General features: G+C 42.7%; 1 protein-coding gene across 1 annotated transcript in view; it reads right to left on the bottom strand.

Moving 5' to 3' along the window:
* Positions 1 to 1,334: 1,334 nt before the first annotated feature.
* The window catches only part of lrp2b (low density lipoprotein receptor-related protein 2b), a 48,646-nt gene continuing 33,808 nt past the window's right edge, over positions 1,335 to 16,172 (bottom strand). The window contains 20 exon segments of the mRNA XM_051124393.1: positions 1,335 to 3,317; positions 3,534 to 3,647; positions 4,234 to 4,344; positions 4,554 to 4,685; positions 4,981 to 5,032; positions 5,216 to 5,363; positions 5,492 to 5,556; positions 5,670 to 5,757; positions 5,984 to 6,103; positions 6,347 to 6,529; positions 7,153 to 7,373; positions 7,622 to 7,750; positions 7,920 to 8,085; positions 8,193 to 8,336; positions 8,413 to 8,538; positions 8,708 to 8,839; positions 9,224 to 9,352; positions 9,768 to 9,890; positions 10,073 to 10,210; positions 10,296 to 10,412. Coding sequence (XP_050980350.1) covers positions 3,234 to 3,317; positions 3,534 to 3,647; positions 4,234 to 4,344; positions 4,554 to 4,685; positions 4,981 to 5,032; positions 5,216 to 5,363; positions 5,492 to 5,556; positions 5,670 to 5,757; positions 5,984 to 6,103; positions 6,347 to 6,529; positions 7,153 to 7,373; positions 7,622 to 7,750; positions 7,920 to 8,085; positions 8,193 to 8,336; positions 8,413 to 8,538; positions 8,708 to 8,839; positions 9,224 to 9,352; positions 9,768 to 9,890; positions 10,073 to 10,210; positions 10,296 to 10,412 — 2,522 coding nt within the window. The 3' untranslated portion in view covers positions 1,335 to 3,233.

Here is a 16,172-nt window from a genome sequence, read left to right on the forward strand (position 1 = left end):
GAAAACTTATCATGGTAGAAAGAGGGAATGATAAGTGAGCAGGAACTAAGCATTAAGAGAATTAAACTGCATTTGCAGAAATCAGTCTCCTCGCAGGTCTCGAAGGAGCAAATCAAGCTATCTGTGTCACAGCCATATTTTAAGCATCCGAGGGCCTGACCTTTCATTAGTCTATTCAAAAATAAGTATTTTGAGCTATTTTTGAGATACTCAGTAACAGTTCATGCCTCACTTGCTAAACAGTACAGCATATTGACATTTAAATAGCACAGAATATTATGAGAAACTCTTTAAAAACTGAATTCATAAGTATCATATTCACAGAACATAACCATAGCAAACGACAGCAATAAAAATTAATTTGTAAATGTATAGATTTGTTATTTATACCATATAAAAAATTCATTAAAATATTGTATTTAAAATTCTACATGAACATATAATTTTAATATAATGCTCTTATATATCATACAGCAATAGTTATACAGGAATAATTTTGGAATAATACATTTGAAATAATACGTTTTTCATTGCTTTTCAATGAAAAGGCTGCATTTATTTGATAAAAATACAGTCAAATATTGTGAAATAATATTAGAATTCAAAATAACTGTTTTCTATTTAAATATATTTTATAATGGAATTTAATTCTGCTGGCAAATCTGAATTTTAAGCAGCCATTCATTTAATTTTCAGTGCTATTAACGGGCTGATTTGGTGCTTAGTTATTATCAATTATTACTGGTACTCAATTATTAATGGCTCTTATCTGTTTTAACTGAAGCCTATGTGAGCATAAGAGACATTTATCAAAAACATAAAAAAACAACAACAACAAACCCCCCCCCACACACATACACACACAATTTTACGGTATATTTAATTATAATTTTAATTATTTCAAATTATTAGATGTGTCATTTTTGTCCATGGTCATTCCGTTTTCTCTCAAACACACTTTCAAGGTCTTTCAATTCCTTTATTTGCCTTTTTCACCAGTGAGGAAAATTCTCTTTCCCCAGAGGCCTTGACATGCCTTCACGAGCTGTTAAACTGAGCCCCTCCTTCATGGCACACTGTTATAGCTTTCATTGTATTACAGCATTCATCTTTCTGCTTTCAGCAGCATAAGGAGAGAAGGATGTCAACAGAGCTGGCTGTGTGCTTACATCAAGTGAGCCAGAACTACAGTACTGTTAGGACACATCCTTCCCACATCCATGAAAATTAAACCAAGTCGTTGTATTTACCCAAACCCATACACAGTCCCTCAATGAACATATTCAATCTTTAGCTCTCTATATCTCACCGTATATAAGGGGTTGTCGAATTAAGACAACCTAATGACAGACATGCTCAGAACTGACTTGGTTAACAGGTTCAGTCACACAGATCTATCTCTCTAACATGCTGTGAGGTATGAAGGTCACCTGTGGGTTTGTGCTGTCTTACTGATGTCTCTCTAACTCCTTTGTGTCCTCCTCTCCCACATACTCTACAGTATATCTTTTTTCCTGTCACATCTTCAGAAGAACTCCTGGTGTGTGGGTGTGTTTGGGGCATTTGTTTTGCTACAGTGCTTGCACGACAGCGCAATATAGATATTGCTCAAACATTCTGTTAGAATTTGTTTTAAACCCCAGGACTTTGCCGCATTTACAGGCCTAAAACCAAATCTTACCAAAAAGTTGTTTTACACATATTTGTACCAGACATTTTTGGTAAGGGTCTTTCGGTTTGGCACACGCTTACAAAATTAATGCAGTGTTGCACATTGCATGTGCGGAACTTCTGTTTGTGTAGAACGTAATTTTAAAACATTTATGTTGCAAACGCATCTGATAAATAGTGAAGTCTAAGCTGCTGTGGAAAAAAAGTACAATATCCTAAACATTGTCCTAAACATTAGATATGCTTTTTATTCAAGGGATAGTTTACCCAAAAATAGAAGATTCTGTCATCATTTACCCATCCTCATGTCGTTCCAAACCTGTAACACTTTAATCTTCAAAAGAAAGTTCATCTTTGAAAGACAAATTACGTTTTTTAAATGAAACAATTTCTGTCCCTCCATTGAAGGAATCAGAATATCCAAAAAGTTTATAATGGCATCACAAAATGAATCCATATGAATTAAACAATTTAATCCAAGTCTACAATCATTTTATATGATGAACAGATTTAATTTGGGCTTTATCATATGTGATTTTAGGGGATCACATATGGTAAAAACAGAAGCTTGTGTGTGCTTCACACTCTAAAACATGAACGTTTGAGCTTACTTGTTTACCACACAGTATGCACTTTAAGTGTGTTGATAACTATTTAGTCTAAATCTGTTGGATCTTCTAACTTTGGTTACCTAGATTTTCAGTTACCAGGAGAGATAGAAACCTCTTAGGATTCATTAAAAATATCTTTTTTAAAATGAACCAAAGTTTTATGGATTCGAAATGGTATGAGGATAAGTAAATGATGACAGAAATTTTATTTTAAGGTGAATTATCCCTTTAAGCTGTAATTCATAAGCCTACAGTGTAAAGTAGCTTGTCCTCCTGTCAAATATGTGTGCCGTTTAATGCATTTGAGACATGTTTTCCTCAAGGCATAACCTACATCTTATGGTTATATCCTTAAATGGAAGAAAACATCTGTAAATGTTAGTAATTGATGCTAGTATTTCTATTTGCCATAAGGGCTCATCCTAACAATAAGCAAGTCTCTGTTAAACTTCAATGAATGATTACTGCCATTCACATGCATGTCAAACAGACAGAGTGAGATAGGAACACAATTATTCTGATTAAAATTGTTGTTATTGTAAAATTGTTATATTGTAACATATATATGTTATAGTGTTTTTTTTTTTCAGTAACCACCTTTCATACAAAAAAAAGAGGGCAGTTTATATTTAGCTTTCCCCTAGCTGTGTTGAAAACATAATTAAACAGAACAGAGGTACGTATTAAACCATAATTTTTTTATACCTAATGTATTTGCTGCCTTATGAGGGCTGGGTTGGTAGTGTATACTACCTCAAAATTAATTAAGAAGCTTATGGTTTATAATTGCTTGCCGTCCTTTTTTATCTGAACGGTTGCTGGATTCTCAAAGGTCCGAGTCAATCATGCAACCATACAAAGCAAGGCAATTTCCAGGGCAAGAAAGTATGCATAATGTGGTTACTGTCACTATGGCTTACCTTGTCAGGCTCAGTTTTGACTGGTGTGGCATCAGATTTGAGGGGGGGTTGCAGCCTCAGATGGCTGGGTCACAATGCTCAACTCAGCAGCATACATTGGGTTTTCAACACTTTCCTGAAAGAGAATTAAAAATGAAAAAAAAAAAAAAAGTCAGCATTTAAGGTGTAGGGTATACTACATCTAAATGAATGACAGAGCTTATGGTTGATAGTTGCTTGCAGTCCTTCTTTATCTGAGCGGTCGCTGGATTCAATCAAACAACCAAACAAAGAATTATCATTTCCAGGACAATAAAGCATGTATCACATGATTACTGTCACTATGGCTAACCTTGTCAGGCTTAGTGTTGACTGGGATGGCATCAGCTTTGACAGGGGTTGCAGCATTATTTGGCTGGGTTGCAGAGCTCAACTCAGTAGCAAACATTGGGTTTTCAACACTTTCCTGTAAGGGGATAAGTTTCAGTCATTTACATTTTACCTAACAAATTACATTTTTTTATGAAACCTGATATGTTCCTGTCTCTGAACAGATTTAATTTAAGCTTTACCATATGTGATATTAGTGCATCACATACAGTATGGTAAACATGGAAGCTTGTGTGTGTGTCATATGTTAGAACAAACCTTGTGCATCATGAATGTTTGAGCCTCCTTCTTTACCATACAGCGTGTGATGTGCTCTATATGTTGATCATTATTTAGATGTAAATAAAAGCTTAAATCTGTTGGATCTTCTAAATTTGGTTACCTGGACTTTCACCTACTTAGTACATGTCGAGACAGAAACCCCTTTAGGATTCATTAAAAATATCTTTTCTAAAATTAACCTTAGTCTTATGGGTTTGGAATGGCATGAGGATGAGTAAATTTCATTTCATCATAAGCCTACAGTAGTTTGCACTTCTGTTAGATATGTGTGCTGTTTATTGCATTTGAGACATGTTTTCCTCAAAGGCATAACTTGCATCCTACGGTTATATCTTTAAATGGTAGAAAACATCTACAAGGTTACAGTCACTATGGCTAACCTTGTCAGGCTTAGTGTTGACTGGTGTGGCATCAGCTTTGACAGGGCTTGCAGCATTATTTGGCTGGGTCACAAAGCTCAACTCAGCAGCATACACTGGGTTTTCAACATTCTCCAGAAAGTAAGAGAAAAAAAAAAAACAGTGAGCCTAAAAAGCAGACTCATTTCACAATTTCAGTCAAGATTTAAGGCATAATTCACCCAAAAGTCTGAAAAGAAGTAGTTCATCAAAAATATCCAGTCTAGCACAACAAACTGAAAAATATTTAACATAAATGCAGACATTATGCAGTAAACTCTTTTTGCCAGTAGAGGTCATACTTTGGCAAGCCCATTCATGACTTTAGTGGCTACAGCTGTAGGGGCAGCTGGAGATCCCTGTGCATCATCACTGTATGCTGGGTTCTCAAAACTCCTCCCTGTTCCCTCCACTTCTACTGATGTGCTGGATTCCTATATAGGACAAAGGGCAAAATATATTAACATGGCAAACAAACCTCTAATTGGCATGAACCTTTTTCTTATTATTAGTGTTGAAAACAGTTTAGCTGCTAAATATTGTTGTGGAAAAGGATACTTTTTTAGTATTCTTTGTTGAATAGGAGTTTATATATATATATATATATAAAATCTTTTGTAACATTACAAATGTCACTTTCCGTCCCCGGCAGTGTGTATTTATAATATACTATATATACTATATATGCTATATGTTGGGTATGTTTTAAAATACATGGTGAGTACAAACCTCTTTGGGAGTGGATTCTTCAGGTGGATTGTTTCGTTCAGAGTTGCCACCCCTAATTATATGAAGTAATACCAAACCAAAGGTTTATTTTGTTATATACTACAACTGCATTTAACTGTATGAAATATCTACATAATATCTACATTCATTATATTAACTTTTTTCTAATATTTATTATATACCATTTTTTCTAATATTCACAAATTTTTATTATATACACTTTTTTCATCCTCACCAGAAGCTGGGCCTACTGAAGTTAGAGGCACTAATAGGCAGATTAAGGTTATGCAGAGTGTTTATAATTTTCTCCTTCTTTTTCGCAGAATATATCAGGCAACCCAGGAAAAGAACCACAACAGCTGTCACTCCAAGAGCAATAGCAACTGTGGATGGACAGAGAAAGAGACAGAATGTGGATCACGTGGTCTTTTTTGTTTGCCTAAGAGAACAGCTTGAGAAGTTACTGCTTGATATCTTATATGCTGATATCATGTACTGGCATAAATGTTACCTGAGGTTGTGACTACACCATAAACGCTGGTCTCACAGAAATCTCCTTTCCATTCAGCGGGGCAGCTACAGGGGGCATTTGACAGTCAGCATTACCGCATCCATAAATTTATCCATCACAGATTTTGAAACATTTTTTTTTGTTTTTGAAACATGTCGTTATCAGATCACAAGCTTACATGCAGAGCGCCTTGTTGTCATCAAAATAACAGGTTCCACCGTTCTTGCACTGGCATGGAGGGGGCATGGTGGGCTCAGGCTCAACCCCTGTTAAATCAAACATCACAAAACTCAATTTGATGGGAGGGGCTGCTATATTTAGACCTGAACAGTAAAATGTGCCACACACTTTTAGTACAAGTACATATATCCTTTATTATTACTGGAACATAGAGATTGACGTCAACAATGTCCGTTGCAATAGCTTAAATGAATTGGTTTATGGTCATATCGTTAAGATGACCATGAAGATATAAGGTATAAAAATAGGTACCTGCGTCACAATCAGTACTGCTGCCAGGGAAGAAGCTGGTGCCCTCTGGGCAGGCGCAAGTGTAGCCTCCCGGCCTCAGCAGACATAGGTGACTGCATGTGCCCTTACAAGGGTTCTTCACTATGGGGCAATTTATACCACATTCAACTCACCTTATATCTATACAATCAATATAATTGGCTACCAACAAAATCCTAATTATAATCATTACATTTTATATCACTTCAATGTGGTTACCAACAAAATCCTAATTACTATCATTACATTTTTTATATCAGCACAGTAATAAAAGTTAGCTAAAGTTTAAACACAGACTGGATTTATAGGTTATCATGCAAATCTTGCTTTACGGTGGTTACTCACAAGCTATAGAGTTGTATTTCTGCTTCTGGTAGACATTGACCTGGGTAAGCCAAGGTCCTGCTATTAGGAGTCTAGTTTTGGTCCCCTTGCCAAACTTGTCCTGTCTGAACACTTCACCCTTCTCCTGGGTGCTCCAGTACACATGGTCCTCAAACACATTCACACTGAAAGGGTTTCGTACATCTGAAAGAAAAGAAATGTGGTAGAAGATATGAATGTCCCATTTTGAAAAAGTAGTGATTTGTTTTAAAAGAATATACAAAAATGATTTAAGACTCCTAATTGCATGTTAATTACAATTAAAATGTCTTACAGTTTAAATTGATAGCTATTTATTGATAAATAGCTGAATTCTGAATGTTGTTTTCATAATTACTTCTATTGTCCTTAAAATATGGTTAACATGTATTTATTTTTAAAGGCAATACAGAAAAAAACTACAGCTAAAATTATAATAAATTATTTTACATCTTCTTTAGTATATTTTTCAACATATCCAGATAAGTGTTCTTATTTAAAGCATGACAAGATTATTAAAACAATTTGAAATGTACTTTAAAGTAAAATTTTACTACAAACTTTGACTATAACAAATTACATTGGAAAGTGTAATCTTTTATATTTAAATGGTCTTTTATTTTACTAATATTATATTGACTGCAAGTTCATTTAAGATTTGTATTATACTACAAGTGCACATTTAATACACTTTTTCTCAAAGTGTTTTTTTTTTTTTTTTAATAAATAGTGGTTTCTACTTAGGAATGTGGGCTCAGACAACTGATTTTTGAGTCAGTTGAGCTTACCTATAAAAACTGATAATTGTCTGCTCTGTCCATCTGGCAGGATGGACTCAATGCGACTCTCCTTTGCATCTGACCAGTAGATCCGGTCACTGTTTGTATAGTCGATGGACAGGCCTGTAGGCCAACCCAAAGCACTGTCCACCAGAACCCGTCTCTCTTGACCATCCAACCAGCAACCTTCGATACGTGGGTTGTTGCCATTGTCTATCCAGTAGAGCATGCTGCACCACAAGATGACAAAACAAAATTAAAACATTGGCATTTAAATGTACGTGAGCTTGAAGGAGAAGCAGAGCTTTCTACTTTTATGCTGCTTTTTTTGGAAACTTTTCCTTTATGCTTCAGAGATAAAATACCAGCATGTGGATTTGGAATGAAATGAGGGTTTGTAAATGATATCAAAATATTTTTATTTAGGGGTGAACTATCCCTTCAAGCACAACACAGACAAATAGGATGTAAGTCTCACCTCAAACGAGGGTTTACAGCCAAAGAATTGGGTTCTTGCAGGTCAGTTTTAATCAGATGCTTCCTGTAACGCCCGTCCAACATGGCCACCTCCAGACGTTTGAGCTGTGCATCAGCCCAGTACAAATTCCTGTATAGTATATTAAAGTATTATAAATGACCAGACTGATTACAGACTGATTAATTATCTGCTTTTGCCAAAACAATTATTATTGTTTTTTATTTCATTCAGCTTTATTGCATAGTTTGAATATTTTGTTCATTTTTTTTTATTTATTTTTTATTTTTTATTTTTTTACCTGCCAACCCAGTCCACTGCAATCCCATAAGGCTTGGTGATGTACTTGATGTCCAGGTCGACAGCAGCGGCAATGTTATTACTATGATCATCTACAGCTGGCAGATAAGCTCTTTTAATACCACCGCGCAGTGCACCATTTCCTTCTACTGTAAAATACACCACACCTAAAACACACAAGAGAGATGACAAAATGGGAAATGGGCTTCCACTATTGAGGGCACAGGAGTAATGTAATTTTTGAGGGGCTGAAGCCGAAGAATTGAGTACATACTAAGTCCAGTGTTGTTGTGGTCCCAGTCGTAGTCTAGCGCTACAATGCGCTCCTCTTCCTGCAAAAAGTCATGGTACTCCTCTGTCTGGAGGTTGTAGCGTCGGATACGAATGTTCTCTGGCAGCAGGAGCAGCGGTCCAGGACCTGAGAAAGAAGAGCTTTAAGTTGCTACACATACTGTGTAATCCTCTTCTGTGGTTCCTCAATCTATCTATCCTACCTTCAGCCTCACACTGATTGCCTGTGCCCACTTTCCTGTAGCCCTGGGCACACTCACAGTCATAGCTTCCTTTAGTGTTCTTGCAGGCCTGCGGGCACGTGCCATACTCTAAACACTCATCTATATCTGCAGGGTGTAAAAATATTTTCAGGATTAGAGTCAAATGAAGCATGAAAAACAGTAAGGGATAAGGCAGCTGTACTGGCATACAAAGATGAAACTTTCTGTTTACAGTTTACAGATTCTGACTCTGAAAAAATTGAGAAAGGTATTTTATGCGTCTTTTTATGTCTACCTTTGCAGCGGAAGGTGTTATCTGGATCCACAGCATAGCCGGGGTTACAAGTACAGATGAAGCCAGTGCCGTTCAGGTTTGTACACTTTTGCTGACATAATTTCTCATCACAGTTCCGGTCGTGACCAAAATCTGAAAAGAGTCACTCATCAATCTCACAGGCAAAATCAGTTCTAAGGCAATTCTCACAGAATTCCATTATAACCTGCTACAAGGATTACTACATATACTGATCATAATTGGTAATATTTGAAGAGTTTAGATGCAAAACCAGCTAAAAGCCATCTTGGTCAAAAATGAGATAATGATCCTGAGTGCACGCTCCTGACACACAATATATATCCATCAAATACTTTTACTTCAAACCCGCTAAATTTCAGCCTCAGCTTAATCAGAAGTACCAGTACTTACATAAAAAACCTATACGAAGTAGCCAGAAAGAAATGCTAATTTTAAAGAAATACGTCAGATAGACTTAGAGGCTTTTGCATCTGAACTCTTCATTTGTTGACTTACTGCAGCCAAGCTCATCTGTAAGGTCTCCACAGTTGTCGTTGTGGTCACACACATAAGGCAGAGGCACACAGCGGCCATTAGTGCATTTAAACTCACTGGGTGTGCAGGGAGGGAGAGTGGGTTCCTGACCTGATTGAAAAACACAATTCATACGGTCGTCACTAACCACAACATTATATATTACACTAGATACATAATACAGTATGTAACCACACTGCAAATATACTTTCTTAATCAATATTTTTGTTGTTTTCAGTAAAAACATTTTAATTTTATTTTAATATTTTAATTTGCCTTACCTTATTGCAAAATTGTCTTTTATTTATGTTTTAAACACTAATCTAACAAACTTTATTGAGGTTTATGCTTAAAACATATAATTTATTATGTTGTCTTCTGTAGAAATGTATTTCTTTGCAGAGATGTTTATACATTTCCAATATTACACGGGACTTATTCCCAAAACATAAAAAAAAACTTACCAACCCTACGCTTTTGAATGGTAGTATATGTTGTTGTGAAAAGATGTGCATTAATCTCTTACACTGGTCCTCCTTTTCATCACTGCCATCACCACAGTCATCTTTTTGGTTGCACATGAGCCCACTAAAAATGCAGTAGCCATTGTCACAGCGGAATCTGGCTGGCATTTCACATGTTATGTTCCCTGATCAAAGAAAATTGTGATAGTAAGACAATATAAGCATGTTCCTGATGAAAATAAACCCAGCTTAGGCTGACATACATTTCCAGGTTTAAGTTTAGACAAAGAAAGAGAGATGTATTATAATTGTAATGGTTAAAATAGTGTATAAAACCGGTATAACTTCAGTTTGTATAATGTCTTACAGCAGAGGCTGAGTTGCTCATCTGAGCGGTCTCCACAGTCGTTGAAGCCATCGCACACCCACTTCTGGTTCACACATAGCTTGTTGTCACACTGGAACTGGTATGGCGGACAATAGCGTCCTCCAGGATAGCGAGTTGCTGTTGTGAAAACAAAAGGTACAGAAAAATTCCAATATATGCAATAAGAATATTTTAAAGTTCCATCTGTTTCCAGCACACTCACGGCAGTTGGACTCATCAGAGTAGTCCAGGCAGTCAGCAAAACCATTACATTTAAGAGCTTCTGGGATGCAGTGTCCAGATGTACACTGGAATGTCTCAGGACGGCAGGTTCGCAGCTCTGTACAGAAAAGAAAATACCTGGTAAATTCTATACTAATAAAAAAAAAAAAAAGAGAAAAAGTCCATGTACAGTATTTTAGCATTTTTAAGGCGTAATTTCCCTATTTAAAAAAAAAGGCTTACAGGATAACAAAATATAAAATAAAAAAGCACGGCAGGCATTTAGGCAAAAGAGGGTGAAGATAAAAATCTTTGTCACTATTATCTTTGTTACTAAAAAAAATAAGAACAAATAATATACAAATAAAATAAACAGTGCTTTATTTTTAGGTACAGTTGATGTATTTAGCAGTAGCATTGAAGAAGCTGAACAAAAAAAAAAATAAAAAAAAACAATATATACTTCACTGTATACATTTTTAATTGATTCTTATTAAAGCAACTGTATTGAAGTTCCCCTTCAGGAACTCGAGCCGCGTCGAAACGCTTTGGGAACGTCTTCAGCGTGACCGTGCTCTGAATCACATGTGTAATCAGTCCAATGGAAGAGCGAGACGTCAACGGCGGGTGACATCACCAACCAGGAAGCTATAAATACACGTGCGTTGGAAACCGGCGTCAGCTTCTGTCTTTCAGTAGCGCTCTGTGTATGTGTGTTTTGTGCTCGTTTTGGTTGCTAGTTTGCACCACTTTTATTTCTGAGCACAATGTCTAAGAAGAGTGAGAAGACTAAGAACATAGACAAACCATGTTTTAGAGCATGTGTTCCTCCCTGCCTTCACTACATCACGAGCGGGGATACACACGCTCTATGCGTGGTTTGTCTGGGAGCGGAGCATGCGGAATCGGCTTTCGAGAAAGCCGATTGCACGCATTGCGATCTTCTTCCGATGCGCACGCTCCGCTCCCGGAAGGCTCTCTTCGAGGAGGGAGCCTTCACCAGCGCTCCTCGCGGGTCTGGTCCCGCTTCCGCCGAGGCGGAGTGGGCTCTGCACTCGTGGGGTTCGCAGTTGGATCTGCTGGAGGGTATGGAGACGGGTGTCCCCCTATCTTCTGCCTCACCCGGCAGATCCGCAGCCCGGTCCGCGGGATCGGAAGCCCGCACTGCGGTTTCTTCCCCCCCGCGGATCGGGCTCGACGGTCCGTCTCTCATCCTCCGAGGGGGGTGAGGTCGAGATCGTCGATACACCTCAATCTGTGCAATATGAGGAGCTGCTGGAGGTTGTGACTCGTGCGGTTGAGAAGCTTAAAATAGATTGGCCCGCCGAGTCACAGGCCGAGCCTCAGAGAAGTAGACTGGATGAGAGATTTCTGCAGTCTCGGCCACCTTCAGCCCGCCGGAGCCTTCCCTTTTTTCCCGATCTCCACACCGAGGTGTCGAGATCGTGGAATTCCCCTTTCTCAGCCCGCTTGTTCATCCCCGCTTCCTATAATTATGGCAGCGTTGCGGGGCTATAGAGCGATGCCACGGGTGGAACAGACTCTCGCCAGCTATCTGTCCCCCCGGTTCGGCATCGTCTCTCAAGGCTCCGGTATTGCCGACCAAACCGCTGCGAGTCACCTCAGCGTTGGTCGGCAAGGGGTACACGGCGGCAGGTCAGGCTGGTGCGTGTCTGCACACGATGTCCGTGTTGCAGGCATACCAGGCTGACCTGCTAAAAGAGCTGGATGAGGGAGAGGAGATCAAAGATGCTGATATCGCGGAGGTTAGGAGGACCGCTGATCTTTCTCTCGGCGCCACTAAGGAGACCGCTCGCGCTATCGGGCGGTCTATGGCTGCCCTAGTGGCCGCGGAGAGGCATCTTTGGTTGACCCTGTCCGATATGAAAGAAAAGGACAGGGTCTTCCTTCTGGACGCCCCGCTTTCGCCTTCTGGCCTGTTCGGCGACTCCGTTAACTCGGTCGTCGACAGGTACCAGGAGGCTCGTAAACAAGCGGCGGCGTTCCAGCGGTTCCTCCCCCTCCGCCATCCAGCTCGCGAGGCTGCTGGGCGGGAGCAGCCTCGGCCGTCTACCAGCTCCTCATATAGACAGGCACAGAAACAGAGCGTGGCCACTCGCACTCCGCCCCATCGAGAGCGAGTGGTCGTACGCTCTAAGTCGGGGACTTCTAAGGCGAGGCCCGACCTGAGGGTCGTGCTGCAGTCTAAGAAGTCCTCGACTAAGCGGTCCTGACAGTTCAGGACCGCTGAGGGCAGCCCCAGGGGGGTAGGCGGGGCATCGCATTCCTCGGTGTCCGCCTCCCCCCTGTGCCCTCAGGAGACCGTTTCGCTAATCCTGCCGGTGCTTCAGGGCGCAGCGGCCTCCAGCGAGCATATACCTCGGTTTCTCCCGCCCGGCAACGTAGCGGGGCCGGGGAGCTCACCACCCCCGAGGGGGTCTCTGAGGCCGCTAGTTCAGGTGCTTCCTGCCGGGCAACCGTTACAGGACACCGTTCTAGCGGCTCAACAAACACCAGAGGCCAGTCTCAAGAGACTGGTTCCCTTAGTAGATCATTTGGCAGCGTGGAAACTACTGCCCAATGTGTCTGCTTGGGTCCTGCGTACTGTAGAAAGAGGGTATCGAATACAGTTCGGCGCTCCTCCGCCGCCTTTTATCGGGGTCTCCCCCACCTTGGTGGGCCCCGAGCAGGGTCTGGTAATGGAACAAGAAGTAGTTTCTCTTCTGAGGAAGGAGGCCATCGAGGTGGTCCCTCCTCACGACAGGGAGTCCGGGTTCTACAGCCGGTATTTCATTGTTCCGAAGAAGGATGGGGGCCTGCGTCCCATTTTAGATCTTCGTGTTCTGAACCGCTCAGTCATGAAGCTGAAGTTCAGGATGCTTACTCTCAAGCAAGTAGTGTCACAAATCAGGTCCGAGGACTGGTTTGTGACGATAGATCTGAAAGACGCGTACTTCCATGTCTCCATCCTTCCTCAACACAGGAAGTTCCTGAGGTTTGCTTTCAGGGGCGAAGGATACCAATATCGGGTTCTTCCGTTCGGCCTAGCACTCTCCCCCCGCACTTTTACCAAGTGTGTGGATGCAGCTCTGGCTCCGCTGCGACTCCAGGGCATCCGCATACTAAACTATATCGACGACTGGTTAATCCTAGCACAGTCGGAACAGTTAGCGGCTCAGCATCGAGATGTTGTGCTCGCTCACATGAAAGAGTTGGGGCTGAGAATGAACACCAAGAAAAGTGTGTTGTCTCCATTACAGAGAACCACTTATCTAGGTGTGGTGTGGGACTCGACCACGATGCAGGCACGGTTGTCTCCTGCTCGGATAGAGTCGATCCTTGCTGCAGTCAGGAGAGTCAAAGTAGGCCGGTCACTCACTGTCAAGCAGTTTCAACAACTGCTGGGTCTGATGGCGGCTGCGTCCAACGTGATACCTTTTGGCCTGCTGTACATGAGACCCCTACAGTGGTGGCTCAAAACCAGGGGTTCTCCCTGAGGGGAAACCCGCTTCGCATGATCAAGGTCACGCGGCGATGCCTACGTGCCTTGGACATGTGGAGGAATCCCTGGTTCCTGTCTCAGGGGCCGGTGCTGGGAGCTCCTTGTCGCCGCGTAACGCTAGCAACAGATGCTTCCCTCACCGGTTGGGGTGCGGTCATGAATGGCCACACCGCCCGCGGTCTGTGGAGAGGTCACCAACTCACTTGGCACATAAATTGCCTGGAGATGCTGGCCGTGTTCCAAGCGCTGAAGCACTTTCTCCCGGACCTAAGAGACCGTCATGTGTTGGTCCGCACCGACAACACATCGGTGGTCTCTTACATCAACCACCAGGGAGGTCTGCGTTCGCGCCCCTTGTACAAGCTGGCGCACCAGATCCTTGTGTGGTCCCGGGGCAAACTCCTCTCGCTGAGAGCGGTTTACTTACCGGGGTACTTAAATGTGGCAGCAGACATCCTGTCGAGACAGGGGCCGAGGCCCGGGGAATGGATGCTTCACCCCGAGGTGGTGAAGCAGATCTGGAGAGTTTTTGGTCCAGCCCAAGTGGACCTTTTTGCCATGAGGGAGAACACGCAATGTCCCCTCTGGTACTCTCTAGCTCATCCAGCTCCCCTGGGGCTGGATGCCATGGTACAGACGTGGCCGAGGCTTCGTCTGTACGCCTTTCCCCCAATCGCTCTGCTCCCGGGAGTTCTAGAGAGAGTCCTTCTAGTAGCCCCGTACTGGCCGGGCCGAGTATGGTTCTCGGACCTGATTTCTCTCCTCGACGGCTCTCCCTGGGAGATTCCCGTCAGGAGAGATCTCCTCTCACAGGCGGGGGGTACTGTGTTTCACCCTCGCCCGGAGCTGTGGAAACTTTGGGTGTGGCCCCTGAGGGGGCACATCTCTTAGCTTCCGGTCTCTCAACCGAGGTTGTTGAGACCATCCTCCAATCTAGAGCTCCCTCTACGAGGAAACTTTATGCCTTGAAGTGGAGGCTTTTCACTTCTTGGTGCGAACGCCACCAGCAGGACCCAGTTAACTGCCCAGTTGGTACAGTGCTGGAGTTCCTGCAGGATAGGCTTTCCGCAGGGTTATCCCACTCCACCCTGAAGGTCTACGTGGCGGCCATTGCGGCCTACCACGCCCCTCTCGGTGGTCTCTCTGTGGGTAAAGACCCCCTTGTCTCACGTTTCCTCCGCGGTGCACTGAGGCTGAGGCCTCCTGTACGTTCTCGTGTTCCCTCATGGGACTTGTCGCTGGTGCTAGAGGCTCTCTGTAGGCCTCCTTTCGAGCCTATTGAAGAGATTTCCGATCGTCACCTTACGATTAAGACAGTTTTGCTTATTGCTATTACTTCTCTTAAGAGAGTTGGGGATCTCCAGGCCCTTTCAGTGGCCCCTTCTTTTCTGGACTTTGCGCCAGGTTTGGCAAAAGCTTTTTTGCACCCTCGTTCGGGTTATATCCCTAAAGTCCCCTCCTCAGCACCACGGCCAGTCGTACTTCAGGCCTTTTGTCCTCCTCCCTTCCGGGAGCCCGACCAGCAGAAGCTAAACTGTATGTGTCCAGTTCGAGCGCTGGACACGTACGTCCACAGAGCAGCCAGGTGGAGAAAATCTGTTCAGCTTTTCGTTTGCTATGGTCCGGCTAAGCGTGGCTTTCCGGCCACCAAACAAACCTTAAGTCGTTGGATAGTGGATGCTATCTCTACTGCATATGAGTCCTCTGGTCTCCCTCCTCCTTTAGGGGTCAAGGCTCACTCAACCCGGAGTGTTTCGGCCTCCAAAGCTTTTCTTGAAGGTGTCTCTATTCAGGACATCTGTAATGCTGCGGGATGGTCCACGCCCCTTACTTTTGTCAGGTTTTACGACCTGGACTTGCGAGTCGCTCCTGGCTCTTCTGTCCTTTGTCCTAGCTCTTCCTAGGCAGGGACTCGTCTTCTGGCGGCGTGGGCATCTCGTTTCGACGCGGCTCGAGTTCCTGAAGGGGAACGTCTCAGGTTACGTATGTAACCCTGGTTCCCCGAGGGAACGAGACGCCGCGTCTCGAGGCCCTCATCCTGCATCCCTGCGAGCGCTGCTTCTCTCCTGAAGCTGACGCCGGTTTCCAACGCACGTGTATTTATAGCTTCCTGGTTGGTGACGTCACCCGCCGTTGACGTCTCGCTCTTCCATTGGACTGATTACACATGTGATTCAGAGCACGGTCACGCTGAAGACGTTCCCAAAGCGTTTCGACGCGGCGTCTCGTTCCCTCGGGGAACCAGGGTTACATACGTAACCTGAGACGTTCTTTAGTCAAGAGCAAAGAGTGATTTTTCTCTTTGTTTTGTTGTTTTATTAACTAAGGGGTATTTCACCCAAAAATGAAAATCCTGTCATGGTTTATTCACTCAAG

This window comes from Labeo rohita, chromosome 12 (genome assembly GCF_022985175.1).
Source record: "Labeo rohita strain BAU-BD-2019 chromosome 12, IGBB_LRoh.1.0, whole genome shotgun sequence".
Lineage (NCBI taxonomy): Eukaryota > Metazoa > Chordata > Actinopteri > Cypriniformes > Cyprinidae > Labeo > Labeo rohita.